At 59.0% G+C, this 24,788-nt stretch overlaps 13 protein-coding genes across 13 annotated transcripts; 6 read left to right on the top strand and 7 right to left on the bottom strand.

Moving 5' to 3' along the window:
• Position 1: 1 nt before the first annotated feature.
• MSY001_2895 (uncharacterized protein) lies at positions 2-2,133 on the top strand (the record flags this gene model as incomplete). Its single annotated transcript, XM_018884770.1, has 2 exons — positions 2-65; positions 104-2,133. The coding sequence occupies 2 exons, from the start codon at positions 2-4 to the stop codon at positions 2,131-2,133; spliced, it is 2,094 nt and encodes a 697-aa protein (XP_018741397.1).
• Positions 2,134-2,209: 76 nt separating this feature from the next.
• On the bottom strand, positions 2,210-3,008 carry MSY001_2894 (uncharacterized protein; the record flags this gene model as incomplete). The annotated part of the gene is made up of 2 exons (XM_018884769.1): positions 2,210-2,720; positions 2,746-3,008. The coding sequence occupies 2 exons, from the start codon at positions 3,006-3,008 to the stop codon at positions 2,210-2,212; spliced, it is 774 nt and encodes a 257-aa protein (XP_018741396.1).
• A 372-nt stretch (positions 3,009-3,380) lies between these two features.
• On the top strand, positions 3,381-5,792 carry MSY001_2893 (uncharacterized protein; the record flags this gene model as incomplete). Its single annotated transcript, XM_018884768.1, has 2 exons — positions 3,381-5,118; positions 5,173-5,792. 2 exons carry the CDS (start codon positions 3,381-3,383, stop codon positions 5,790-5,792), a joined length of 2,358 nt encoding a protein of 785 aa, XP_018741395.1.
• A 62-nt stretch (positions 5,793-5,854) lies between these two features.
• On the bottom strand, positions 5,855-7,840 carry MSY001_2892 (uncharacterized protein; the record flags this gene model as incomplete). The annotated part of the gene is made up of 2 exons (XM_018884767.1): positions 5,855-7,341; positions 7,366-7,840. The coding sequence occupies 2 exons, from the start codon at positions 7,838-7,840 to the stop codon at positions 5,855-5,857; spliced, it is 1,962 nt and encodes a 653-aa protein (XP_018741394.1).
• A 3,874-nt stretch (positions 7,841-11,714) lies between these two features.
• Positions 11,715-12,572, top strand: MSY001_2891 (uncharacterized protein; the record flags this gene model as incomplete). The annotated part of the gene is made up of 1 exon (XM_018884766.1): positions 11,715-12,572. The coding sequence occupies one exon, from the start codon at positions 11,715-11,717 to the stop codon at positions 12,570-12,572; it is 858 nt and encodes a 285-aa protein (XP_018741393.1).
• A 1,295-nt stretch (positions 12,573-13,867) lies between these two features.
• On the top strand, positions 13,868-14,978 carry MSY001_2890 (uncharacterized protein; the record flags this gene model as incomplete). The annotated part of the gene is made up of 2 exons (XM_018884765.1): positions 13,868-14,880; positions 14,963-14,978. 2 exons carry the CDS (start codon positions 13,868-13,870, stop codon positions 14,976-14,978), a joined length of 1,029 nt encoding a protein of 342 aa, XP_018741392.1.
• A 141-nt stretch (positions 14,979-15,119) lies between these two features.
• On the bottom strand, positions 15,120-17,353 carry MSY001_2889 (uncharacterized protein; the record flags this gene model as incomplete). The annotated part of the gene is made up of 2 exons (XM_018884763.1): positions 15,120-15,202; positions 15,226-17,353. The coding sequence occupies 2 exons, from the start codon at positions 17,351-17,353 to the stop codon at positions 15,120-15,122; spliced, it is 2,211 nt and encodes a 736-aa protein (XP_018741391.1).
• A 119-nt stretch (positions 17,354-17,472) lies between these two features.
• On the top strand, positions 17,473-20,426 carry MSY001_2888 (uncharacterized protein; the record flags this gene model as incomplete). Its single annotated transcript, XM_018884762.1, has 3 exons — positions 17,473-19,211; positions 19,311-19,354; positions 19,408-20,426. 3 exons carry the CDS (start codon positions 17,473-17,475, stop codon positions 20,424-20,426), a joined length of 2,802 nt encoding a protein of 933 aa, XP_018741390.1.
• Positions 20,427-20,431: 5 nt separating this feature from the next.
• MSY001_2887 (uncharacterized protein) lies at positions 20,432-20,766 on the bottom strand (the record flags this gene model as incomplete). The annotated part of the gene is made up of 2 exons (XM_018884761.1): positions 20,432-20,719; positions 20,743-20,766. The coding sequence occupies 2 exons, from the start codon at positions 20,764-20,766 to the stop codon at positions 20,432-20,434; spliced, it is 312 nt and encodes a 103-aa protein (XP_018741389.1).
• Positions 20,767-20,852: 86 nt separating this feature from the next.
• MSY001_2886 (uncharacterized protein) lies at positions 20,853-21,716 on the bottom strand (the record flags this gene model as incomplete). Its single annotated transcript, XM_018884760.1, is given in 2 exon segments — positions 20,853-21,610; positions 21,629-21,716. 2 exon segments carry the CDS (start codon positions 21,714-21,716, stop codon positions 20,853-20,855), a joined length of 846 nt encoding a protein of 281 aa, XP_018741388.1.
• Positions 21,717-21,735: 19 nt separating this feature from the next.
• Positions 21,736-22,541, bottom strand: MSY001_2885 (uncharacterized protein; the record flags this gene model as incomplete). Its single annotated transcript, XM_018884759.1, has 2 exons — positions 21,736-22,207; positions 22,231-22,541. The coding sequence occupies 2 exons, from the start codon at positions 22,539-22,541 to the stop codon at positions 21,736-21,738; spliced, it is 783 nt and encodes a 260-aa protein (XP_018741387.1).
• Positions 22,542-22,668: 127 nt separating this feature from the next.
• MSY001_2884 (uncharacterized protein) lies at positions 22,669-24,000 on the top strand (the record flags this gene model as incomplete). The annotated part of the gene is made up of 2 exons (XM_018884758.1): positions 22,669-22,857; positions 22,885-24,000. 2 exons carry the CDS (start codon positions 22,669-22,671, stop codon positions 23,998-24,000), a joined length of 1,305 nt encoding a protein of 434 aa, XP_018741386.1.
• MSY001_2883 (uncharacterized protein) lies at positions 23,997-24,773 on the bottom strand (the record flags this gene model as incomplete). The annotated part of the gene is made up of 3 exons (XM_018884757.1): positions 23,997-24,465; positions 24,503-24,617; positions 24,641-24,773. 3 exons carry the CDS (start codon positions 24,771-24,773, stop codon positions 23,997-23,999), a joined length of 717 nt encoding a protein of 238 aa, XP_018741385.1.
• Between the last annotated feature and the right edge of the window lie 15 nt (positions 24,774-24,788).

Here is a 24,788-nt window from a genome sequence, read left to right as displayed (position 1 = left end):
GATGACGAGGAAGATATGCATGCGTATGGGATTCCAGCAGCCCGTGGGTGGTACTTGGATCCACGGTGTGTACTTTTTGCTAATTGCAGTCGATCGAACACAGATGATTTTAAGGTTAAAGTCCTGGAAATGTTTTCACAGGTACTACAGCTGCCCGGCTGGACAGAGGCAGCCGTAGCGCCTTCGCTAGTCCCCTTGAATTTCAAGAAACTCACGTTGAAACGTATCAGCGGTGCGCTGACCAACGCTGTGTTCTTTGTGGGTTACGAGGCCGATACACAACCTGCTCCGCCGACGCTGCTGCTGCGGATCTATGGCCCAGGGAGTGAAAATTTACTCTCGCGCCGTACTGAGCTTCTTATTCTGCATACTCTCTCGAGTCTTTACGAGATGGGACCTCATATCCTCGGCACTTTTGCCAACGGGCGTATTGAAGGTACGTGCAGCGGTGTTGACACAGAATTCTATAATTGTGAGAGTATCGGTTGGGATGGCTTTCGAAATCTTCAAACCTATCCGCAAGAAGGACCGGCTTATTGGGTCGCGCGGCGTATGCGTGAGCTCCATGAGGTGCCCCTGGACGTCATTCGCACTGTGATGGAGCAAGGCGACCTCAAGTCACCCAGCAAAGGATTTGGCCGTGGGATTGAGAATCATATAATGGCATCTAGCCACAGGCCCAGGCAGCGTCACACTCAGCGTACGGAGGCAACGTCGCCGGTGTGGCAAAGCTACAGCTACTTTGCGCATCCCTCTCCCGGACTCTTTCCGAATCACAAGAATACTTCAACTATGTCGTTTGACTCATTGGCTACAAGCTATGACTCTCTGGCGAGTCCAAAAAGTGCCCTGTGGACACCTTCTACCCAATCGACGCAGCCGTCTCATTCCTTGACTATGAGTCCCCTTGCTCTGGGCCCCTCTTCTGCTCCGTCCATTCCTCAACATGGACCGTACCCGGGAGTCTGGCGACGCCTGAAGCGCTGGACTCGGAAAGCCAGTAAGGTGATCGAGCGGGTGAACCAGTTTTTCGATTCCCCTAAAGGACAGGTCATATGCCAGGCTTTTGGAGTCGAGAAATTACCTGTGACCATTGGAACAGAGCCAAGGAAGCCACCTGCAAGCGCACACTCTCTTCGTGCGACCAAACTCTACTTTGTCGACATGATGCAAGCGTTGTATGCGGTAGATCTGCCCATGCTATGTCTCGACATTGCTGAATACAAGCAATATGTTCGTGACTGGGAAAAAATCCAGGGAAAGAGCCGACGTGTGTTTTGTCACAACGATTCCCAAAGTGGCAATTTGCTCCTGCTACGCCCGGATGCTTCAGGCCAGCTACCTGCCATGGCTTCTGGGATGCCCCGGACAGTGACCATGTCCCCCGGTCCTCTGGGTGCTGAGTCGCCGAGTCTACGACCACGCACTCGCTCTCGCTCTCGGTCTCACTCCCAGGCAGCTCATCACCGCCTGGTAGTAATTGACTTTGAGTATGCCTCACCCAACCCACGTGCTTATGATATTGCCAACTACTTCCGCGAATGGACAACGAATTATATTCACCCCACACACTCATGGAGTATGCGGGTTCATGGCCCCTACCCTACCAAGGAAGAGCGGTTCCAATGGCTCCGTGCATATGTGGAACACGGTCGCTGGCTCACGAGACGTGGTGGTGGTTCTTCCAAGCTCAGTACCCCTGAAAGTTTAAGTGCTATGTCTGACATGAGTCTTCCTCCCTCTATCACCTCGGGCGATGCGTCCCCGTGCGCTTCCCCCCGCCCCAATGCCCAGTCGCCCTCGTTTGATGCGACGCAAGCAGAGGTAGAGCGACTGGAGGAGGAAGTGTATGTGTGGTCGCCGGCGATCAATGCGATGTGGGGACTCTGGGGTATTGTAATGGCCCACGATGATGTCGTGACACTATTGGAACTAATGGAGCAGCACGTGCATACCTCGCCATCTGGCTGGAAGTTTGACCAGCAAGCTGCCATTGAGTCGGGACTGGAACGCGGGGATCCCAACGAGTTTGATAACCTGCGCTTCTCGCTGGACCGTATTGAGGTTTTCCGCGAAGAACTAGATGCACGCCAAGTGGGATTGAAGAGACGGCATGCCAGGCCAACAGGATGAGATATAGAGCTGCCTAGACTACATATGCAACAGTGCGAGCTGTCACTTAAGCCAGAGGTTCCTCCTAGGGCTCTTCCTAAGGCTCTTCCTTGGGCTCCTTGAGCTCCTCCTTGAGCTCCTCCTTAAGCTCCTCCTTGAGCTCCTCCTTGAGCTCTTCCTTAGGCTCTTCCTTGGGCTCTTCCTTGGGCTCTTCCTTAGGCTCTTCCTTAGGCTCTTCCTTAGGCTCTTCCTTAGGCTCTTCCTTAGGCTCTTCCTTAGGCTCTTCCTTAGACTCTTCCTTGACCGCTTCCTTAGGTTTCTGAGACTTGTCCTCGACCTCCTTCGTCGATTCAGCAGTAGGCACACTGTCATCTACGTCGTCCTTGGAAGCCGACGCACCGCCAGCACCGTGGACAGCTGCGTCGCGTGTGATGAGCTTCATAATCAGATCAAACACTTCCTTGGGCACAGCTTTCTGGTAAATCATAACAAGCTCGACGGGTGCAGGGTACACCTTGAGGGCCTTGAAAAATGCAATGGCTGCCGGCACATAGTACGAGGGGCCTTGCGCAAAGAGCGCCTCACCAGTAGCCACTTGTTCCATGAAGCTAAAGTCAGTGGGGTTGTACATACAATGCCTCCTTCTCTTGGACGCCAGTGGGAAGGACACCCGGCTCGACAACGTCCTTAACGGCCTTTTCAATCATCATGTTCTCCTGCTGAGCCGCTGCTTTCATTTCTTTCTTGGCAGCCTTCACAGATTGCTTCGATTGCTTGCGCAGCTTTTTGCGGAAGGCCGGATCATTTCGGCGCTTGTAATCGAAATAGAATGCATAACCAATAGCAACAGTTGCCAGCGCTGTCGCTGACACCGAGAGCGCTGTGCTAAATTTCATCGTCGGAAGATGCTTTGACCATGCGACCCTGCGTCCTCCTCGTCTCCCGGGGTCACGTGTTGGGTGCTAGGGCCACTCCGGGCTAGCGGTGTGACACGACGTGTTTCTATGGATAATAAGAACCCGTTCCGCCGGGCTGTTAAGCCCTCTGCGGTGGGAGTCTCTGTGGCAGCTCGTCAGCATGTCACTGTGTCGGACAGAGCGCCATTGACGCCACTGCAGGCGCATTATCTGAAAAAAACGCTAGTAAAGCTTCAACTGCAGCGCGAACTCAACCAGCTCCTTCGCCCAGACGGAATGGAATGGCTAGGCCCGCCATTCCGTTCGTCACAATCTATACCCCCTGAGCAGCTGCCTCTTCTACGTCATGTAATGCACGAGTTTTTCTTGACATTCCCATTCTTTGATCAGGCGCCAAAGGACTTTTTTAGCAACAAGGTGCAGGTGTTTGTCGAGCGCATGTTGGAACGCAACATTATATCTGTCAGTGAAGGTGATGAATCACCTTCTGGTATATCAGGTATGTTGCGTCGGTCCGAGAAATACTTGAGTATGCTTATTGGATCGGCCTTGCGCGTTAGAGGTGTGCAAGAAGAGATTGTGCGCATCAACGACCAGGACCGCCAGCGCCTCTCTGCACTCGATGCACAGCGCAAAAGTGCCTTGGGACAAACGAATGCCAAAGCCTCCATTAATATTGTCGGTGTGCGTACGGTCGTTGAGCGAGGTATTGTTCGCTCCTCCTCTCACAATGAATTCCTTGTACGTACCGAGTTCGAAGAGCAAGCGCAAGTGGTTTCTCGGCGTTATCGGGATTTTGCCAAAATGCACAAGGAGCTGGCAGCCAAGTTTCCTTCCGAAGACTTGCCAGAATTGCCACCCAAGGACCACAGCAGTGTCAAGGTCAGTGGTGTGCTACAGGACGAGGACAGCGATGAATACATGGATATGACTGCTACAACACCCAGTGAACTTATGAGAGAAAAAAACCGTCTTACACTACGTGCCTATCTGCGCAGTCTCTTCTCCATTCCAGCTATTGCCGACAGTGATACCCTCCGCGCCTTTCTAACAGATGCACCAACAACTCTTAGCTCGGCCGATCTTACGGATATTGACACACGACGCAAAGCAGACGCAGTTCGAGAGGAAGAACACAAAGAATTCTCAGCCAAAATGACGGAGCGGGTTCGCGTCCTGCGAGAACATATGGGCTCTTTTAAGGCAATGCTTATGGAGCCAGATGGCCTAAGCAAGGTGTTCCAGACGATTCGCCAATGTCCCCGTTCAAGTCAGCTACCACCCGAGTACCGTGTGCTGCTGGACTGGGCGACAGTCTCCATGGCATCAGGTTTGTTTACCATGTTTGTCGGACGTGACTCGTCATCCAGCGCCTTTGCTCAACTCAAGTACATGCACTCGGTCATGCCATACTTCATGGTCCGCAGCATTCTCAAAATTTCAAATCCTATCGCGATGATGCGATCTTTTTTGGACTTGTTTTTGGTGCAACCATTCGGTCAAAAGAGTTTGGTACAGCGTATGTTTACCGGTCGGCTCCAAGAAGAAATTAGTGAGATGAAGCAGTTGTCGCACAATGTACAGACAAAAGTCCCTGACCCTCTGTTTTGCCAAAAGGTGGATGCTTATGTGTCCATGACTCACGGCATGCAGCAGCTCTTTAATGAACAGGCCGCTGCTGAGCAGGTGGATGAGCTGACCGTGGTGCTTCGTTCGCCTCTATATTGCGAACTAAATGAACGGCAGCTTCAACGTATATCACGCGCTTCGGTTGCCTACCGCGATTTCCAGCGTCGTCGGAAGCGGGCAGTCGCTCGTGGTGCCCCGGAGCCAGAACCAGATAATGACGATGCATGGCTTCTTGAAGATTTGCATGTGTACATGAATTTGCAAAGGGCCATCCGCCAAAAAGAGCAATTGGTGAGCTTAATAGACGACAGCGCGACCACCGACTTGCTTAAAGACATGATCACCATTTTCTACGCGCCGCTAGCGCAAGTCTATCGCGCCGCAAACATTGGCGATACACTCGGGGATGTCCAGACCTTTGTTAACGATCTGATCAAGACGGTAGAAGAACACCAAACATGTATGTTTTTCTAACTAACGCCAGTGAGCGCTTCGCAGCCGCAGCTAATGGTAGGTGCTTTTATCAGCCTGGTTCAGCGCCACGAACAAATGTTTTACAATTTTGTGTATCAGGTACACACCAAGGGCTCGAATCTGTTTGTACGTTTGGTGCAGTGGGTGGAACACTTTATCAACTATGTTCGGGACCCCAAGGAGCCCGAGTCTTGTGGACTTGGTTATATTGATCTTGAGCGGTGCTTACCACCTCGAGGCGAGGAGCGAAAACAAGTCCTCCGCGAGGTGGATGGAGCCATCCAGCAGGCCTATCACCTCAAGCTACAGCGGGAGCTAAAAATGCGTCGGAAAATGGCACATGCAGCGGTCACAGGGGCAGCGAACCATCACGCTGAAGACGAGGCCTTCATTTCAGCCATGTCAGAGAACTTTGGGTTCGGTTCATCCCTTCAGGATGAAGTAGCTGAATTGGGCGATGACAGTGCTTCCGATCCGGAGTATGACGATGATGACAGTGACAATGAAACAGAGCCGGAAGAGGCGGATGCACGAGCATCTTTCCACCAAATGCGACTGGCGCAGACGAATCAAGGGCCGACACCCTTCTCGACCAAGTCAATCGAACGTATATTGCCCCTCTTTGTCGAGCAGCTGGTGCCAAAACTGTCGAACAGGTAGGTAATATCTCTAGTCGACTCTTAGAATTGCTATAGGAGGAACATGGTGCACCTACGGTATGATTATTCCTTCTTCTCTTCCTGGGCTCCGGCATTGTTGTCCGACTGCGCGCGGTTTTCGTACACCTTCTTAAAGAGACCCAGCGAGGCCTGTTGCGTCTCGTCGATCTTGGCCTTGATCTCATCGGCCTGAAGCGACTCATCACCCGCAACACCGCGTGCCGCCAGCGCCTCAAGCTCCTCCACTAGCTTCTGCACCTTCTCGGCCTCGTCCTTTTCAATTTGGTCCTTAAACTCCGACATAGCCTTGCTCGTCTCACCAGCCACGCTCTGGGCGCGGTTGGCCTCCTCAATCACAACACGGCGGGCCTTATCAGCCTCAGCGTGCTGCTCGGCATCGTTCACCATGCGCTCAATCTCCTGGTCAGAGAGACCTGAGCCAGCAGCAATAGTCATGCTCTGGTCCTTGTTGGTAGCCTTGTCCTTGGCGCTAACATTGACAATACCATCAGCGTCAATGTCAAAGGTGACCTCAATCTGGGGAACGCCCTTAGGAGCAGGGGGAATACCAGTCAGCTGGAAGTTGCCCAGAAGCTTGTTGTCCTTCACAAGCTCACGCTCACCCTGGTAGACCTGGATATCAACGGCGGTCTGACCATCAGCAGCCGTCGAGAACACTTGGCTCTTCTTGGTGGGAATGGTTGTGTTACGGTTGATCAAACGCGTGAACACACCACCCAGAGTCTGAATACCCAGCGACAGAGGTGTCACATCCAACAGCAGAATGTCAGTAACGTGACCGGCAAGGACACCACCCTGAATGGAGGCACCAATTGCCACCGCCTCGTCGGGGTTGACACCCTTTGAAGGCTCACGCTTGAAGATGTTCTTGACAGTCTCCAGCACCTTCGGCATACGGCTCATACCACCGACCATGATCACATCGTTGATGTCACTGGCCTTGACACCAGCATCGCCGAGAGCTTTGTTGCAGGGCTCCACAGTGCGCTGGATCAGCTTAGCAATCATTCCCTCAAGCTGAGCACGCGTGATCTTCGAGTTAATGTGCTTGGGGCCCGTCGCATCGGCAGTAATGTAGGGCAGGCTGATATCGGTGGACGACGTGCTCGAAAGCTCAATCTTGGCCTTCTCTGCAGCCTCGCGAATACGCTGGATAGCCATGCGGTCCTTGCTAAGGTCAATGCCGTTCTCCTTTTGGAACTCCTTGACCAGGTGCTCCACGATGACAATGTCGAAGTCCTCACCACCCAGGTGAGTGTCACCGTTAGTCGACTTGACCTCGAAGACACCCTTCGACATCTCAAGGATTGAGATATCGAACGTACCACCACCCAAGTCGAACACGGCGATAGTACCACTGTCCTGACGGTCGAGGCCATAGGCCAGTGCAGCAGCAGTCGGCTCGTTGATCACACGGAGCACCTCAAGACCGGCAATAGTACCAGCGTCCTTGGTAGCCTGACGCTGAGAGTCGTTGAAGTAGGCAGGGACGGTAATAACCGCGTGCTTCACAGGTTTACCGAGGTAACCTGAAGCGGTCTCCTTAAGCTTACCAACAATGAAGGCACCAATCTGCGAAGGCGAGTACTTCTTCTCGCGAGCCTCGAGCCACGCATCACCATTCGTGTGGGCAACGATCTTGAAGGGAACGTTGTCCAGGTCCTTCTGCACTTCGGGGTCGGTGAACTTACGACCGATCAGACGCTTGGTGGCAAACAGAGTCGCCTCGGGATTCACAACGGCCTGGCGCTTCGCAGGAAGACCCACAAGACGCTCACCATCCTTGGTGAACGCAACCACGGAAGGAGTCGTACGGCCACCTTCCGAGTTCTCGATCACACGGGCCTGCTGGCCTTCCATGATCGACACACACGAGTTGGTCGTACCAAGGTCAATACCAATAACAGGGCCATTGACCTTGCCGGAGTTGAAGCGCACACCCGCAGCAACGGGAGCACGAAGCGATTGTGATAGCAGGCGACCCGACGAGGGCGCCATGCGGATACTACGCGAAAGAGCCCCAATCATGGTATCAGGCAAAGCCAAGAGTAAGTGGCAAACGAAGAAACCCCGCTTCTTGTACACAATGTGCACGCCCCTTCCGAAGCCCCTCCGACTTCTTTCGCCTTCTGCGGCTTTCTGCCTCCACGTGGTTGCCACGTGTTCTCGACGTGAAGGCTCGCTTCCACAATTTCATGTTGTATCCACGCGAAGGTACGTATAGCATTTGCCGAGGGCTGTCAGCCTGGGACGAGGACCAAGACGGCGTCCATGGTCTCACTATGGAAGAGCTTTATCCCCATGGAGCTGGCATCAATAGTGCCAGAGCCATATGATATGCGTCGATTACAGATACTTCTGAGGCTGCAGCTCTCCACGTGGCATTACGGGCGTCACCGGCTCACACCAGACCTTCTCACGCATGGATTCGATGATACATGCCTATAGACTTGGGGCCATAGCTTGTCATTTGATACAATATTCCAAGCCTTTCTAATTATCTTGGGAAAGGTATGCCTCCCAAATGGCCATTAATTGCCGGCCTATATTGGGTTCCAATTCGGTGCCGTCGCGAGAGACCTTAATCAACCGATTGTCTCGCCAAGGATTACGCAAGTTATGAATTTCCGAGAAAGGAAGGGGCTTGGTGATTTTCCATTCCAAATTAAACGGCTGGCCGACTTGAAGTGTTCGTGACTCGTGTATGAATGTCTCCGATTGAGGAATAGGCGCTTCGTCGTTTTCACGCATGGGCGCTATGAAGTCTTTGTTCGTGGAGAGGGATGCAGTCTGGTCGCCCATGTCCTCCAAAGACTGGTTGTGGTGTTTAGCCGAAGCAACTAGGTCACGACGAATTTGCTGTTCAGCTATGCCGGACGGAGTCGCTGAGACAGACGAGCATATAGAGAGAGTAGGACTCGCACAGTTTGTCTCGAGAGCCTCGGCCTTTTCTGTTTGTTCGTCTGACGATGATATTGCTGCGGCTCCATAGGTATCATTCATCGATTGAGAGGCCAGTGTAGTTTGGGGCGGATCCAATGAAGTTTGAGTTTTGCCAGGACTACTCGCCATGTTGGCAAAACCAAAAAACTGACCACTAAAATTTTCGCTGAAGAAAAGAGTGACCACTTCGCTATTGCGGAATGCTTGGTCCAGAACAGGTTCATTGTGGGGCTGCGTGCACCAGACATGAGTTTCAAGAGCCGTCTCAAGAGCTTCGCGGGTTCGAGACTTCAAAATAAAGAATCGATGAGCAAAGAGAGGCTGACGCAAGAGGGATGAGTTGGTCGATGTGAACGAGTGTGTAGAGTTTGCATCGCTGTCATCACCCGCATCTATGCCATCTTGAGACGCCTGGATGTTGGCTTCCTGGATCAATTTGCACTGCTGGCGGTACCAGCTGGTATGTACACCTTTACCTCGCTGAGCCGCCACACCAGCATATTCGGCGTCTTCCAATTTCCGCGGACGACACACCAACCGAGGGCAATTGGGCTTGGCCCGGATCGTCTTTCCTTGAAAGTACGTACAGGCTCGATCCAGGTGCTCCTGAGATTTATAGTTCACGAAAGCACAGCTGGAACGCGAGATAATGAAGATAGAGAGGATTCCGTGGGACGACTCTGGTGATTCAGATGTATGCGTCTCAGAAGATGACAAGGAAAGTTTGCCAAAGAATGACCAGAGCTCGTCCAGCGTGGCGTCTGAGGGTACGTTGCCGCACCACATCACATAATCGGAGCGAGTACCATGAAGTTGATTTGCCGACGCTGCGCCGGACAGAGCTTGAGATGAAGATTTGGTGGTAAGGCTGGGAGATAATGCCTCTTTAGTCTCTGGAATTGCTTCCTGTGAAGAGATAATGTGATTTACATCGGTAGCAGTATCGCGCGAATCAGGATCTCCACTCGTGGTTGCCAACGATGACGTGGAGGAGCAATGCGAAGGATGAGCTGTCGATTTCCTTCTTCGGTGAGGGGCACTTGCGCGTCGAGAAGGCACATGAATGGCGCGGTCCGGGTATGACGTCCATTCGTACGGAGGCACAGGATAGCCCGAAGGGAGAGGTACAGGCGGATGCATCAGAGGCGCCATTGGATGCATACCACCGGGTGTATAAGGAAAGTAGCGAGGATCGTGGTATACGTAATGACCTAACCCCTCTCTATTGGTCGGCATTGTCGGGTGAAACGCTTGGGAACTTGGATTCAACAAAGAGGGGCCGGATGAGGGATACGGACCAGAGCGGTAGGAAGGCGTGGGAGACTGCCCTCCGTAAGGGTGCTCAGTATTAGGCCCTGAAGAGGAAGTAGTCCCTGGGAAAGCATGTGCCATAGGAATTCCAACCATTGGAACACCAGAGGGGCCGGTGTAACAAACCTGGCGCTGGTACACGGGCATTGAATAGTATACGCCCACAGGAACGGGCGTCACCATAGCGGTGGGGGAAGGATACATACCAGTACGAGCGGGTTCCTCGATGGATTCAGCCGACCAGGGACCCTCCTCGCGTGTATAAGAGGTAAAGTCATTCGCGGAGAATGGGGGGGGATACCCCAATGATGGATCCGAAGGATAATATCCATAGAAGTAGTAGCTTGGGTATGCTTCAGCAGGAGATGGACCTTGTACATACGAAGAATCCAAGGACGGCTCAAATGCATTAGCGTGAGATTCGCCTGGAGAAACAACATTACTAGAAGGAGAAGGGTGGTTGGAGCAGTGCCCTAAAGGACTGTCTTTCGTGTCCGATGTAGTAAAGTTCGGAGAAAGGCCATCTTGAAAATCTTGCTTTGAGACGACTGGGTTTTCGTTGGAATGGACAGAAGGCGAAGGATCCTCAGAATGATCTGCAATGTAAGATGTCATCGACGCTCGTACCTAGATCAAACTCGCTAGCAGCAGTCGTGTATGTTGCTGTGCTTGCGAAGTTAGCCAATGTGTCTTTTGGACCCTTCGACACCTTTTGCATACACTAGGCAGGGATTGGTTGAAAGACCGGAACGAATAGCTCACAGTAACACCGTAGAAACTTGAGCTCGTTCTGCGTAAAGGGCGAAGACAGAACCTGCTGTCCGACCTAGCCTGACAGGTGCACGATCTAGAAAAAGAACAAGCAAATTAATGCCTCTCTCCTAGAATCACACGGTCTTATGCAAGAAAGATGCACTTCTTCCAAGCAGACCTGGAGAAAACTATCACGCTGAAGCGATCTATTGCGGCAAACAAGCACCCTCCTCACCCCCTTCTTTCTCACCCTCTAGTGGCCAAATCGAATATTGTCTTTCCCTGATTAGTACGACCAAAATAAATTTCGCCAATCAAGATAGGGATCGGAGGGAAAGGGTCTCTCACACATCGGACGAACTTTATTAGATGGACAATTAGGCCAATCATAATTCGTTTTCGTGTGATATCATCATTCCCCAACTCCATGGCTTTCCGCCACGTAAGCCTACATACCAACTCAAGACTTGACTGCGACAAGTGGCCGAACACAGACAGGACCGAGGTCGAAGGGCGAATAGTCTCGGAAAGAAGTAGAATGGAACAGGCACATTGGGAGCAAGAGGCCTATGGCGCAAGGTCTGCAGGGACAGTACAAGAATCCAACGGGGGATACGTCGTCCGACAGCTTGCGGGGGGATATTTGGACCCTGAAACTATGCAAAAATAAATAAATAAATGCAGTGATCTCCATGCAGGAGAAAAAAAGGTCCACGCGGGGCTCGAACCCGCAACCCTCAGCTCACCTTTACACAAGCGCATAGAAGGCTGATACGCTACCATTGCGCCAGTAGACCTAAATATCGCCGAATTTCGGTGCACTGGCCTTCATAGAGACGTTGAATGAGTGGAGGTGTAGTCTCGCCGCGTTTCCCTGTCCACCTAGTCACCAGGGATGGTGTCGGCTGAGGAGCATGAGCAAGTCATCACGGAGGAGTGGGAGGTGCTTGAAAGCATCTATATGAATGAGCTTGAGCGTACGTCCCAACATCTCACAATAGGCATATCCCGTGATCGCCTGCGGATTCAGGTGGTGCCGGAAGACTATGACAACAGCAAGAAGGATCCCGTGCTGACGCTTGACGTGCGGTACACGGATACATACCCCGACGAGGTGCCGCTCTTGTGCATCCGTGTTGTGGAGGATGAACGTCAAGTGCTCGGTGCCCCGCCGCCCACGGACGAGACGGCGGAGCATGAGACTGAAATGCCGCTTGTTTCGGACACGCGTGAAGGTGTACAGACCTTGCTTCATGGGTTGCAGCAGGTCGCTGAAGAATCCCTTGGAATGCCGATGGTCTTTAGTCTCGCATCGCACTTGCGCGAGTCTCTGACAGACTACATGACATCGCAGGCGCAAGCAGCTGAAAAGGCCGCTAATGAAAAGCGCGAGGAGGAGCTGCGTGCAGAGGAGGAAAAGTTCCGGGGCACCGCTGTCACTGCCGAGCGCTTCCGTGCATGGCAAGTCGAGTTTATGAAGAAGCGTGCAGAGCTTAAGGCCAAGGAAGAAGAAGCCTACATCGCTACGCTCACGGCCAAGGAGCGCGAAGAATACCGTCGCATGAAGGCCAAGCCAACAGGGCGCGAACTGTTTACCAAGCCAGGCGCGGGCATCGAAGAGGACAAGGATACTGACGATGCCGTGCAGGACGTCGACTGGAGCCTGTACTCGCGTGAAGAGCGCGAGAAGCAGGCGCGTGAGGACGCCGAGCCTGAGACGGCCGATGGCTATGTGGACGATCTCGACGATTAGCTAGATACGCACATAGGCTTCATCGAGCGAAGAGAGTGCGGCCTGAATCCTAGGGTCGCTCGCATCAACCTCGCCGGTGCCATGGGACGAGCCATCGCCAAAAATCACGACCTCGGCCACCTGATCCAAAAAACTGCCCGGCGGGAGCTGCGCTTGAGCAATGAGGCATGCGACCATTTGCTCGCACGCTAAGCCATCAAGCTGGACATGCGCCGCGAGGCGCGCGAGTGGCACCGTAGAGAAGGAGCGAGCCAGCGCGCAGAGCGTGTGTTCACTCACTGCGAGTGCAGCGGCCGAGAGGCCGTAGCGGGCTGGAGCGAGATGGCAGGCATGCCAAGCGGATGCAAGGACTTGGGTATCGGTGGGTCGCAGAGTCTGGCCGCGCGCGGCACGCTGCAGTGCGATCGCAAAAGGCCAGGTTGTAGCGCGGCTGTCCTCGGCGAGGCGGCACAGCAGTTGCGTGCGCGTCGGACTAGGCGATGCAGCGAGTGCGTGTAGTGCTGCGAGCTTCGCCATAGCGCCCTGTTCATCCGCAGAGAGCTGCGCGCTCGCACTGAGCTCCATGCACCGCTGTGCTGCGTCGCAGAACCGCTGCTGCGTCGCGAGTAGATGCGCCTGGCACATGTTAAAGTCGCGCAAAAGGGCTGTATCGTCTCGCGCCACATGTATGGCCGCCTTGGCACTCTTGAGTGCTTGCTCTGCGGCGTCGTCGTCGCCGGCGGCAATCCACAGCTGCACGATCTTGACACTAAGGGCCGGCCATCTTGCATCGCGTGCAGCACGCACGGCCTCAGGCGTACATGCCTGGAGTATGCGCGCCGCCTCGCGGAAGCGCTGCAACTGCTCGAGTAAATGTGCATGCCATTGTCTCCATGCCACAAGCTCATCGTCCCAGAGCGAGGTGTACGTCTCGAGCAGCGGCACGAGACGGGGCAGCACCTCGTCACACAGGGCCCTCGTATCGTGCAAAGGGTGATGGTGCTCCTCGTGTGCATGCATAAGCCTGGCGAGGAGCTCAGACACGAGGCGCCGGCCGACAAGGAGACCCGCCCCCGCCGTATTCACACGATGCAATATGGCAGCGCGTACGTACACCTCGAGCGTGGCGGCTAGGCACGACACATCTTGCCCTTTTATCAAAGTATCCAAATGCGCTGCATACGCTGCGAGGCGCTCGGCACTGCTCGGCACCGCCGCCACGGCCGCGAGGCGCGCATCGTCCGCCATGGCAGACGCAGGGGCCACGCGGCGCCCTGGGCCAGGACATCGGCCGAGCTCCGCACTCTGTAGCATCGATGCGGCCAGAGACAGGCGCGCCGCTCGACCTGGGCGCGTACCTGGGCGCTTGCGCCGGCTGGCCGCGTGTGCAACGCCTCATGTACCTAATGGAACATGATGCGGCGTGGCGCGTACCTGCGGCGACCGAGGCCGCGCACCTCCTGCAAGAGACATGGGACACGGAGCGGTTCCGTGAGGTATGTACGGTGCGCGGCACGCCGTGCACGCCAGACGAGGACGCGTGGATCGCAGACACCGAGGCGAGCATGCAGGAAACACGCGCCGTCCTCCTGGCCGACTTGAGTGCGTGCCAGGTGAATGGCCCTCGCGAAGCCATACGCCGAGCGCACATGGCATTGGGAGACCACTATCGGCACTGCGGGCGCTTCCGCGACGCGCTCGCCCACTATGAGAGCGCGCGTGAGTACGCCGCTGAGCACGAGTCTATTTTGCGGGCCGAGCTCGGTGCGATGGAGACGGCGTGGGATGCTGCGGAGCCATCGCGCGTGCTGGGCCATGCCGATCACGCAGACACCGCGCTCGACGCGCACGAGCGAGTGGGCCATGCGCCTCGGTCGGTGCGCACGCGCATCCATGCGTTCCGCACTCTTGCGCACTGGGCGCTCATGGAGCCAACGAGTGCGCCTACGTGGCCCGAGCCACTGAGCGAGCCGCTCGAGGCATACAGCGATGTGCTTCCGCCCTTGTCCTGCGCGTGGTATGCGGTGCTATGGGCACTCGGTGCGCCGCCCGCACAGCAGCAGTCGCGCACAGTGCAGCTGCAGCGCAGTGCGGCGTTTCGTGCGTGGACGGCGCACGCACCGGCACCGGCGCACGCGCTTTCCGCATATATCCGAGGTGCATGGACGGAGTGCGTGGCCCACCTGCACGACGCGGTGGCCGTGTGGGCGCACGAGCCCCCGCTAGGCGCGGCGCGTGCAGCCGCATGTCATGAGACTGTCTTGCAGCAGCTGATCGCACGGTATCTCGGCGCATATCGCCGCCTCACGCTCCAAGCGCTGGCGCACGTGTTCGGCGAGTCGGCCCTGTCTTTGGTCATCCAGCTCATCGAGGCAGAGAGCGTGCACGCACGCGTGGATATCGCTGCACAGACCGTCGACGTACTAAACGAGACGCTGTCCGTGTCGGAAGTCATGCGCCACGTCACCCAGGACGTGGCGCTGCGGCGGCGCATGGCGCTCCTCCAGCGCCTGCCCTAGTTACGTTGGCCAGCCGCGCGGGGCAGGGGGTGCCCCGGGCGCTGGCGCCTCAGGCGCGGGCCATGGCACGGCACCCGTGGGCGCCGGTGCCTCGGTCCACGGGCCCGTCCAGCCCCACACGCTCGCCAGCGCCTGGTTCGAGGCGGGCCATGGACCGGCCCCGAGCGCGTCGGCCGGCGGCCAGGGGCCTGCAGCCAGCGGTGCCTCGCGACCCGCATCGACCGCCTTCATGGCCAAATCAATTGGGTCGTCGACTTCGTCACCGGCAACGCGCACCGTAAAGAGGCCACGCGCGTCGTCATAGGCAAGACCGCATGCATCGAACTCCGCCATCACCTTAATATCGACCAGCACGTCCAGGATGCGCGCATAGTCCGAGCCGGCCTGGGCAGGATCGGCCCGCAATTGCGTGGGCACCGCGTACTGCGACTCGTCCGTCGGGTGCATCGTGCGGCGGATCGGGCCGAGATCGCGCAGATCATCGTCTTCCATGACGTGCACAAACACGGTTCCGGCCTCGTCAACATCGCGGGCGTTCGGCAGCAAGTCGAATGGGTAAGCCGCGCGAATCAGGTTCACAAGGTCCACAAGCGCGCTCCAGAAGCTCTGCCAGCGCGCGTCGACGCTGCGTTGCATGCACGCGAGACGCGCGACGCCATCCGTCGCGAGAGTCGATGCCGTCGCCGTCTGGTCCACAGCATGCTGCAGCTCCTCGGCCGCGCGCGCGGCGTGCGTGCGGCACGTGTGCAGGTACTCGAGGTGCCCCTTTACCCACTTGAGGCCAATACGCACCGCCGGTAGCGTGCGGCGCAGCACGCGGCCGACGGGCAGGAGCTGCGGCTCGGTGAACGACGGCTGCACCTGTAGCATCGCCACGAGCTCCTGTCGTGCAACGACAAAGAGGGCCGCAAGGAGACCGAGCACGTGCGACACGAGCATCGTCTCCCAAGCCTTGCGCACATGCTCTTCTAGCGCAGAGCCGTCCAGGTGTCGCGAGTACGGTGTGCCCGTAGCGAACGGCAGACGCGACGTCGGCGGCGCACGCCATAGACGCGCAGTCCACGACGCGCAGATCCCCGTCACGACGACGCGCAAATAGTCGACGGCACGCAGCTCGAGAGCATCGGTGAGCGTAAGAAGGTGCCGCAGAAGCGCCTCGTTGAGCACACACGCCACGTCCAGATCTGCTTGCAGCGCATACATGCTGTGTAGCTGCACGAATGAGGCGAGCCACTCATGCGCTGAGTCCCAGCGCACACTGACCTGCGGCATGGACGCGCGGTGCGCCGGGCTATCCTCAAAGGACGCTTGGCGCCACGCGGTGAGAATGTCGTCGCGCGTCGCAGACGCGAGCCACGCCTCGAGTGCCTTGTCGAGAAGGCGGTGAAGATTGAATCGCGCCTTGTCAAATGGTACGCGCACGCAAAGCGCGCGGTAGTACTGGTACATGGCACCGAATGTGTCGCCAACAAAAAGCGCCACCACAGCGAGCTGATTCGATGGGTTGCCATGGTCCGGCAAAAGGAGGTGAGCCTCATGGTAGAACCGCAGCGCCGCCCCAAAGTCGTGCGGCGCGGCCTCGCCACCTGCACCGCGGCGCCGCGGCGCGAGCGCGGGCGGCAGCACGGCATGCATCTCGCGGTAGCGGTGCAGGTCACCCATGTAGGTAAGCAGGCGCTGCAGCGTCTCGAAGAGCTGGTGGCGGTACGCCGGTACTTGCGCGAGCGCCAGGGCCTCGGGAGTCACCGTTCCTTCATTCTCTGTGCCACGAAGTAGCCCTAGTCCCTCGGCAATCGGACGCGCCTCGTGCAGGTCAAACAGGCGCACGAGACGCGCAGCGAGGCTTTCGTAGAATGCAAGCTCCTCGCTAATAAACCGGCGCAGATCGCGCAGCACATTTTCCAGGGCACTAAGCTTGGCACTGCGCCGCTCCGACTTGGGCGCCTCGCCCTTCGACGTGGGCGCCGCACTCGCCTCGCGCTCCAAGCGCGCGAGGTGCGCACGCAGCGCCGCAATGACGGAGTAGGTCGTATCTGCCCAGATCATCGAGTCAACGAGCTGAGCGCCACGCGTAAACGGGCACGCGAGCAGCAGCGCGACGTATGCGTTACGCAGCGCCATTCGCGCCGCCGCCACTTCAGCATCGTAGGGCTCCGGCACCGTGCGCACCGCGCCACCGTGAGTCATGCGTACGACCTCCTCGAGTTTCTGCTTGCATGCGCGTGCCTCTCTGCGCAAAGCCGCCGCATCGGCGTCCCGCACGCAGCAGACATCGGCGTTCATCGCACGTCGTGTCACCCACTCGTCCCTGCGCCGTGCCCGGTGGCGTAGGCCTCCACCTTCACGTGATAGATTTTTTTCGCGCCGCCGCCCACGGACGGTCGCTGCCTTGTCCGCTACGCATGTCGGACCCGTTTTTCCAGAAGAAGCGCCAGCGCACCCAAAAGGGGGCGGCGCGCCCTCGCAGGGAGACGGCGCGTGATTCGGACTCGGAAGATGGCGGTGGCATCGATGCCGTCGAGGATATGGACCTGCGCCACTCCTTTGACGAGCCGGCCGCCGACGAGTACCGCGAGACGCCCGCGGAAGCCAAGGTCCGCCTCGCGCGCCTGTATCTCGAGGGCCTGCGTGAGAAGGATGAAGATGTGATCGAGGGAATTGACGCGGCAGCCGTCGATCGCGACAATATCGCCGCTCGGCTCCGCAAGGACGTGGAAGAGGGCAGCGGGCGTCTGCATGTGCGCGTAGCCGCACGTTTGCAGGCTCCGCGCCCTGACGACATCCTCGCAGTGCAGGGGCACCGTGCCCCTGTGACATGCGCGCGTACCGGCGCCGCTTCGCCCTACCTTTTTACCGCCGACAAGGACGGGCGCATCGTCCAGTGGCACCTGCGCGACGGCTCCCAGGCCTGCGTCCTGCCGCGTGCCTCGGCCACTGCACCGATACCCAGCTCTCACACGAGCGGTGCCGCGCGCCGGCGTGCGCGCGCACGCCGCGCGGAGCAGGGAGGCACCTTTGCTGGGCATGCTGCGCTCTCGCCTGGCGAGGGGCATGCGAAGGGTGTTTATGCGCTGGCCGTCAGTGACGATGGCCAGCTGTGTGCGTCGGGCGGGCAGGAGCACTACATCGGCATATGGCGCACGGCGCCAGCGGCGCCGACCCAGTGGGTTCGAGCGCTGCGCGGCCACAAGGATGCGGTGCGTGCCCTCGCATTCCGCCACGGCACACACGAGCTGCTCAGTGCGTCGTACGACCGCACCGTCAAGCTGTTTGATGCATCGCAGCTCAGCTACATTGAGACCCTGTTTGGTCACCAGGAGGCGATCCAGGACCTGGCGTGCCTGCGCGCGGAGCGTGCGGTCACAGCAGGCGGGCGCGACCGGACATGCCGTCTCTGGAAGATACGCGAGGAGAGCCAACTGGTGTTCCGCGGCGGTTCCCGCAGCAAGGCCCAGGCGCTCCTCGAGGGCGGGGACCTCGTCGATACCCCTACGAAGAACGAGGTGCCAGAAGGCAGCATCGACTGTGTCGCGATGATTGACGACCACCACTTTGTGAGTGGGAGCGACAGCGGTACGCTATCGCTCTGGTCCGTCGCAAAGAAGAAGCCGCTCTTTGCCGTGCACGCCGCGCACGGCTGGCACGAGCAGGTGCATGCGACGGAAGGCCTGCAGCGTATGCCGCGCTACATCACAAGCGTCGCATGCCTCCCGTATGGCGACGTGTTCGTGTCCGGCTCCTGGGACGGCGTCGTACGTGTGTGGGGCCTGGACGATGGTCTCCGCTCCTTCCGCCTCCTCTTCGAGCTGCCGGCGCCCGGCGTCGTCAACAGCTTGCAGCTTCTCACACCCGAGATTGAGCATATGGACGACTACCCCGTGGCGCCTGCGCTGTGGCGCCGGCGCGGCAGCCTGGATGCGCCGCTGGCCGCCGCGGCCGCCACCCGCGCGGCGCCCACCGCCCCGAAGCGCACGCGCCGTGCAGGCCTTTCTACGGCAGACGGGCGTGTGCTGGGGCACAAGGAGAGCATTGCGCCCCTACTCATCGCCGCCCTGGCCCCCGAGCCGAAAGCCGACCGCTGGCTGCACACCGACAGCGCCGCGACAGGCGCGCTCGTTGTGCCGCTGTGGCTCCATAGCACGTGATGTAGCGGCCCGCCGTGCTCGTCGTGCAACGGCATGCAGCGCCCCGCAGGCGGGATAAGCGACGGCTTGGCCGCGAGTTTTAATCAGGATTTTAGCTGCGTGGCGCTTGCGACACCTCATGGTTACTCTATAACGAACTGTGAGCCGTGCCAGTTGGTGTATGCCAAGGGTACGTGACGACACTCACACTAGCGACGGCCCCTACCGCCCTGGTGGAAATGCTCTTTAGCACAAGCCTGATTGCCGTGGTACCCGCCGCGGACGCCTCAGGTGCGGAGCGGCGGCGTCTGCAAATCCTCAATACGAAGCGGCAGTCGACCATCTGCGAGCTTGTGTTCCCTGCGCCGATCCAAGCCGTCCGCTTGAACCGCCGGCGCCTCGTTGTTGTGCTGCCCGAGGCGCTGTACGTGTACGACATCAGCAACATGAAGCTGCTGCATACGATCGAGCAACCACACAGCCTCTGCGCGCTGGCGCCGTCGTCCGAGTCGTGCTTCCTTGCCTATGCTGCGCCGGGGCCCCGCGCCGATGCAGCGCCAGGGGCCAGCAGCCATGTCGTCTTATACGACCTGCTCACGCTGAGTATCGCGGGCATCGTGCAGGCACACCGCTCGAGTCTCGCGTGCCTCGCACTGAACGCAAGTGGGACGCTACTTGCGACGGCGAGCGAAAAAGGCACCGTCGTGCGCGTGTTTTCCGTGCCAGAGGGGCGCCTGCAGTACCAGTTCCGCCGCGGCTCGTACAGCGCCTACATTCACAGCCTCACATTCAACGCGGCCTCCACGCTGCTGTGCGTGACGTCCGACTCGGACACGGTGCACATCTTCCGCTTGTCGCCCGCTGCGCGCCTCGATGAGCCGGACGCCGCGCTCGCCGCCAAGAAACGCACAGGGCTGCTGACCGCGTGGCAAAAACAGGGCGCAGCCGTCGCCGGCACATTGAGCGGCTACCTGCCAGCGACATGGGCGGACGCATGGGAGCCGACGCGCGACTTTGCGTGGCTCAAGCTCCCGAGCGCAGGAATGCGCACGGTGGCGGCGGTATGCAATACGCTGCCGCTCGTCTTTGTGCTCACGCACGACGGCCGCCTGCTGACCTTTGCACTGGATTTGGACCGCGGCGGCGAATGCACCCTGGTAAAGCGTACGTATGCACGTCTGACAGCAGAGCACTCTTTGCTGCATGTACCGAGCTATAGCACGAATGCCTAGATACCCTACAGCTTGCCGAGCAGCTTCTCGAGCTCGCCACTCTGCTGCGCACGCAGGAGGTCGTCACAGCCGCCGAGATGCTGGCCGTGCACAAAGATGTTTGGCACGGTGCGCTGGCCGGTCTTCTGCTGCAGATACGCCTGGATGTCGGCGCCCTCGCTCATCTCGTCCAGCTCGACCGTGCCGACCTGCGACGGACTCAGGTTCAGGCCAGAGATGACCTGCTTCGCGCGCTGGCAGTACGGACAGTACGACTTGCTGAAGACGGCAACGATGTGCTCGCTGATCAGTTTCTGGGTCAGCGCACGCAACGCACCTCGGCAATCTGCTTGGCAGCCATGGTGGCGGAGGGAAGGCCCGAGCTGCCTCGCACGTGATAGAAAGGCCCCGCCCTGCGACGCACGGCCCGATCCATCTTCGTCGGCGCTATGGATACAGGATACAAAAGTTGTTGCGCTGCGCTCCCGCACGCAGCTCGCGCTTTTTAAACACGGTGCCGTCCCAGAAGAGGGAGGCCACGTCCCTGCGGGCAGCCTCTGTGGCCTGGGGATCCCGCTGCTGCAGTAGCCAGCGCGTCAGCCGCTGGCTGTCTTCCTGCCGTACAACGTCGTAGCCGACGGACCGCACGAGCGAGCGAAAGTGCTGGTGCGACATGTACCGGCTGTTGGCCACGCACGCGAGCGGTAGCACCACATAGACATAGCCGCCAGGGCGCAAGTATTGGTGCGCATGCACGAGCATCGCCCCGCGACGGTGCAAGTCGCCCACGAAGTTGAGGACGAGCGACAAGCCGACCACGTCAAACTTGTGCGCGTCATCGGCCGGCACAGGAAAATCGAAAAAGTCACACGCAATCACATGGTCCGCCCGCGGATGCAAGTCCATGCTCGTCGTTTCCACAAAGCCAGGCCACGCCGCGTACGCGGTCCCAGCAATCGCGCCGACATCGAGCAGCCGGACCTTTCGGCTCAGCGGCCACAGCTCTTTAAGCACCTTGACACACCACTTGCCCGACTCGCCTCCACGAACCACGGCGCCCCCCGTCGAGCTCTGGTCCTGGTACGCGGCCAGGCCGCCCAGCGCACGCTGCTCGGCCACAAGCTGCGCTCGCTCGTCTGGTGGCGCGCGTGCGATCTTCTTCTCCAGTGCATGGTACTGCGCAATGACCTTCGCATGCTCGCTCACTGCTGCGCCTGCCTTACTGCTTTTGCGGTGCTTCGCGCCCCCACGCTTACCGCGGGGGCGCACCAGCCGCGCACGACGGCGGGGGGCGGCAGGACGGTCGGCCATGGCAGGTGGAGAAAAAGGCCTATTTCGAGCCTATGGTCTCGTAGGTCCCGTCGCGCGTCTGCTTCGTCACGGTGCCGTCGGCCATACCAAAGTAGCCCACTTGGCACAAGCCATTGAAGAGGCCGACTTCTACAACACCGGTGATCAGCTTCAGCTGGCGCAGCAGGTGGTCGGGGTTACGCATCACCGCCTGGGGGAACACGGCGTCGATGCACAGGTTGCCGTTGTCAGTGACGACGGGCCCGGCCTTGGCGATGCCCATACGGATGTGGGCATCCGTGCTACCGAGCTGGCGGATGCGTGTGAGCGCCTTCTGCGCGGCAAATGGCGCGACTTCGATCGGCACACCCTTCGTCCAGCCATCGCCCAGGACCTTGGACATCTTGCGGTAGTCCGCCACGACGACCATTTCCTTGCTGCTCTCGGCAATGACCTTCTCCTGCAGATGGCATGCACCACCTCCCTTGATCAGGTTCAGCGCGAGGTCGACACTGGCATTAGTTGCGCAACGTACTCATCCGCGCCATCGATCACAATGTCTAGCTCCGGGCACGTATCCACATCGGCCAGGTGGAGTCCTGCTGTGAGCGCCGCGCACGTACCGCCCTCGATGATCAGCGTCTTAGCCTGCAGACTCGTCGGCACGAACAGACGGGACTTGTTCAACTCCGAGCCCTGCGCCACGATGCGCTCCACGGCGTACACGACCGTCGAGCCGGACCCAATGCCGATGTGGCGCATGTTCGGCTTCACATGTGTGTCCACAGCGGCGAAAGCGGCAGCGCGCTTCGCCGAATCAAGAGGAGAGAGGCTCGAAGAGGCCATTGTCTGTACAAACCGGGAAAATAAGGTGCCACGCACGATGATGGAGGCGTGCGAAGCGGGGCGCCGCGCCGGCCACCGGCTTATTCAGCACCGGCCGCTTTTTTCTCTTGCGACGAAGCGCACGGATATGGACGGCGCCTGGCACCCGACCGCGGAGGAAGCGCAGGAGCCTGCGGATCTGCGGATTGTCGCAGACGATGTCGATGCTGATGTGACGGAGGGCGGCGTCGAAACCCCCATGGACGACGACGAGCCGGAGGATGAGGACGTGTTCGAGGACAACTCGCTGGCGGCCTTCTACTCGCACCGCCAGTCCGTTTTTTGCGTGCAGCTGCACCCTCAGTTCCCGAACCCTCCTCTCGCTGTGAGCGGTGGCGAGGATGATGCAGCGTGGATCTGGAACACGATTGACGGCTCGGAGGTGGCGCATCTCACTGGCCACACCGACAGTGTGGTGGCGGTGGCGTTTAGCCACGACGGCGACATGGTCGCGACCGGTGGCCTGGATGGGCGCGTGCGCCTGTGGCGCCGGCAAGACGATGCGTACACGACCTGGACCTTCCTCACGAACCTCGAGGGCCCCTCGGAAATTGTGTGGCTCGAGTGGCACCCGCGCGGCCCCGTGCTGGTGGCGGGCGCCTCAGACACGACCGTCTGGATGTGGAAGCTGCCCTCCGGCGCCGAGATGAACGTATTCAACGGGCACACGGGCTCCGTGACGTGCGGTCGCTTTACGCCAGACGGCCGACGCCTCGTCACGGGCAGCGACGACGGCTCGCTGATCGTGTGGGATCCCGCGTCCGGCGCGCCCCTCGCCAAGCTGAAGGACACCAACACACGCTTTGCGCTGGATGGCGGCATTACGTCGCTGGCGGTGAGCCCCGACAATAAACTGGTCGCCGTCGGCGGTGCCGCGGGCGGCGTGCGCGTCGTGAGCATCGCAAACATTGAGCAGGGCGCCGCGGCGCAGGTCGTTGGTACGCTCGATGCACACGACGCGGGCGAAAGCGTCGAGAGCGTCGAGTTTATTGACCTGCTTCCGTCTGAGGCCGCTGGCGTCCTGGGCAGCCGGACGGCGCGCACGTCTACACACCTCGTGTCGGCTGCCACGGACGGCCGCGTGATTGTGTGGGACCTGGCGCTGGGTAAGATGCGTGGCGAGGCGCGCCACGAGGCGGCTGTAACGAAGCTGGTCGTGCACCCGTACACGCCGCTCTTCAGTACGAGCTCCATGGACCACCGTCTGCGCACGTGGGACGCACGCACGATGCAGCTCGTCGGTACGCAGTACGGCTTTACGGACGGCGTGCTAGACGTCGCCGTTGGCGTGGACGACGGCCTGACGCAAGGGGCTGATACAGGTGGTATCGGTGCCTTTGTCGACCCTGCGCGGTCTAAGGGCTACAAGCTGGTGGGCGCGGGCGATGAAGGCGTAGCGCTCGTTTTCCGACTCACTTAGCAGCAGCGACTCGGCGCGCCGCGTGGTCCGAGCGGCACAAGGTCGTGTGCGGCGTCCGCCCCGCTCGTATCTGCGAAGCTAAAGTGGCTCCCTGTGCTGTTCCGCCACAGGAAGCGCTCGCCGTATGCAATGCCCGAGTCTGGGCGCTCGGGATCGATGGTGCCGGCGCTCAGACCGAGAAGCACGGAGCGCGCCGCCAGTACAAACGGAGCATCGACATTCTCGCCCGTGATAGACGACGTCTCAGTGAAGAGAACGCCCTGCTGCGCGGCCCAGCGGCCCGCGTCGAGCGTCGCCACCTCGCGCTCATCAGCCTCGCGGTCGAGCTGGTTGCCGACGAGCACAGTGACAACCTGGGGTGATGCGAGAGCGCGTACGTCGTCGAGCCACTTGGCGAGCTCGGCGAAGGTGGCGTAGCGAGTGAGGTCATAGACTAGTACGACGACAGCTGCGCCGCGATAATAGCTGCGCGTCACAGAGCTGCGTAAGCATAGCCACCTACCGGAAACGCTCCTGACCCGCCGTGTCCCAGATCTGTAGTTTGACGCGCTGGTCGCCGACCGACACCAGCCGGCTTAGCAGCTCGAGGCCAATGGTCTGTGTCGCCTGCGTCCGCGCTGCGTCAGCACGGACGACGTACGCCGCCCCTGCGCAAAGTGATGCGCAAGGCAACTTTTGCCTGTCCCAGACTCTCCAATCACAATAACCTTGACTAGGAAATCATATGAGCACTCGCTCATGCCCACGGACGAATGCTCGCCGCTGGCGTGCATCGCGCCACGGTCGCC

This window comes from Malassezia sympodialis, genomic scaffold (genome assembly GCF_000349305.1).
Source record: "Malassezia sympodialis ATCC 42132 genomic scaffold, msy_sf_15, whole genome shotgun sequence".
Lineage (NCBI taxonomy): Eukaryota > Fungi > Basidiomycota > Malasseziomycetes > Malasseziales > Malasseziaceae > Malassezia > Malassezia sympodialis.
Note: the sequence above shows the minus strand (reverse complement) of the source record. Positions and strands in the feature narration are given on the sequence as shown.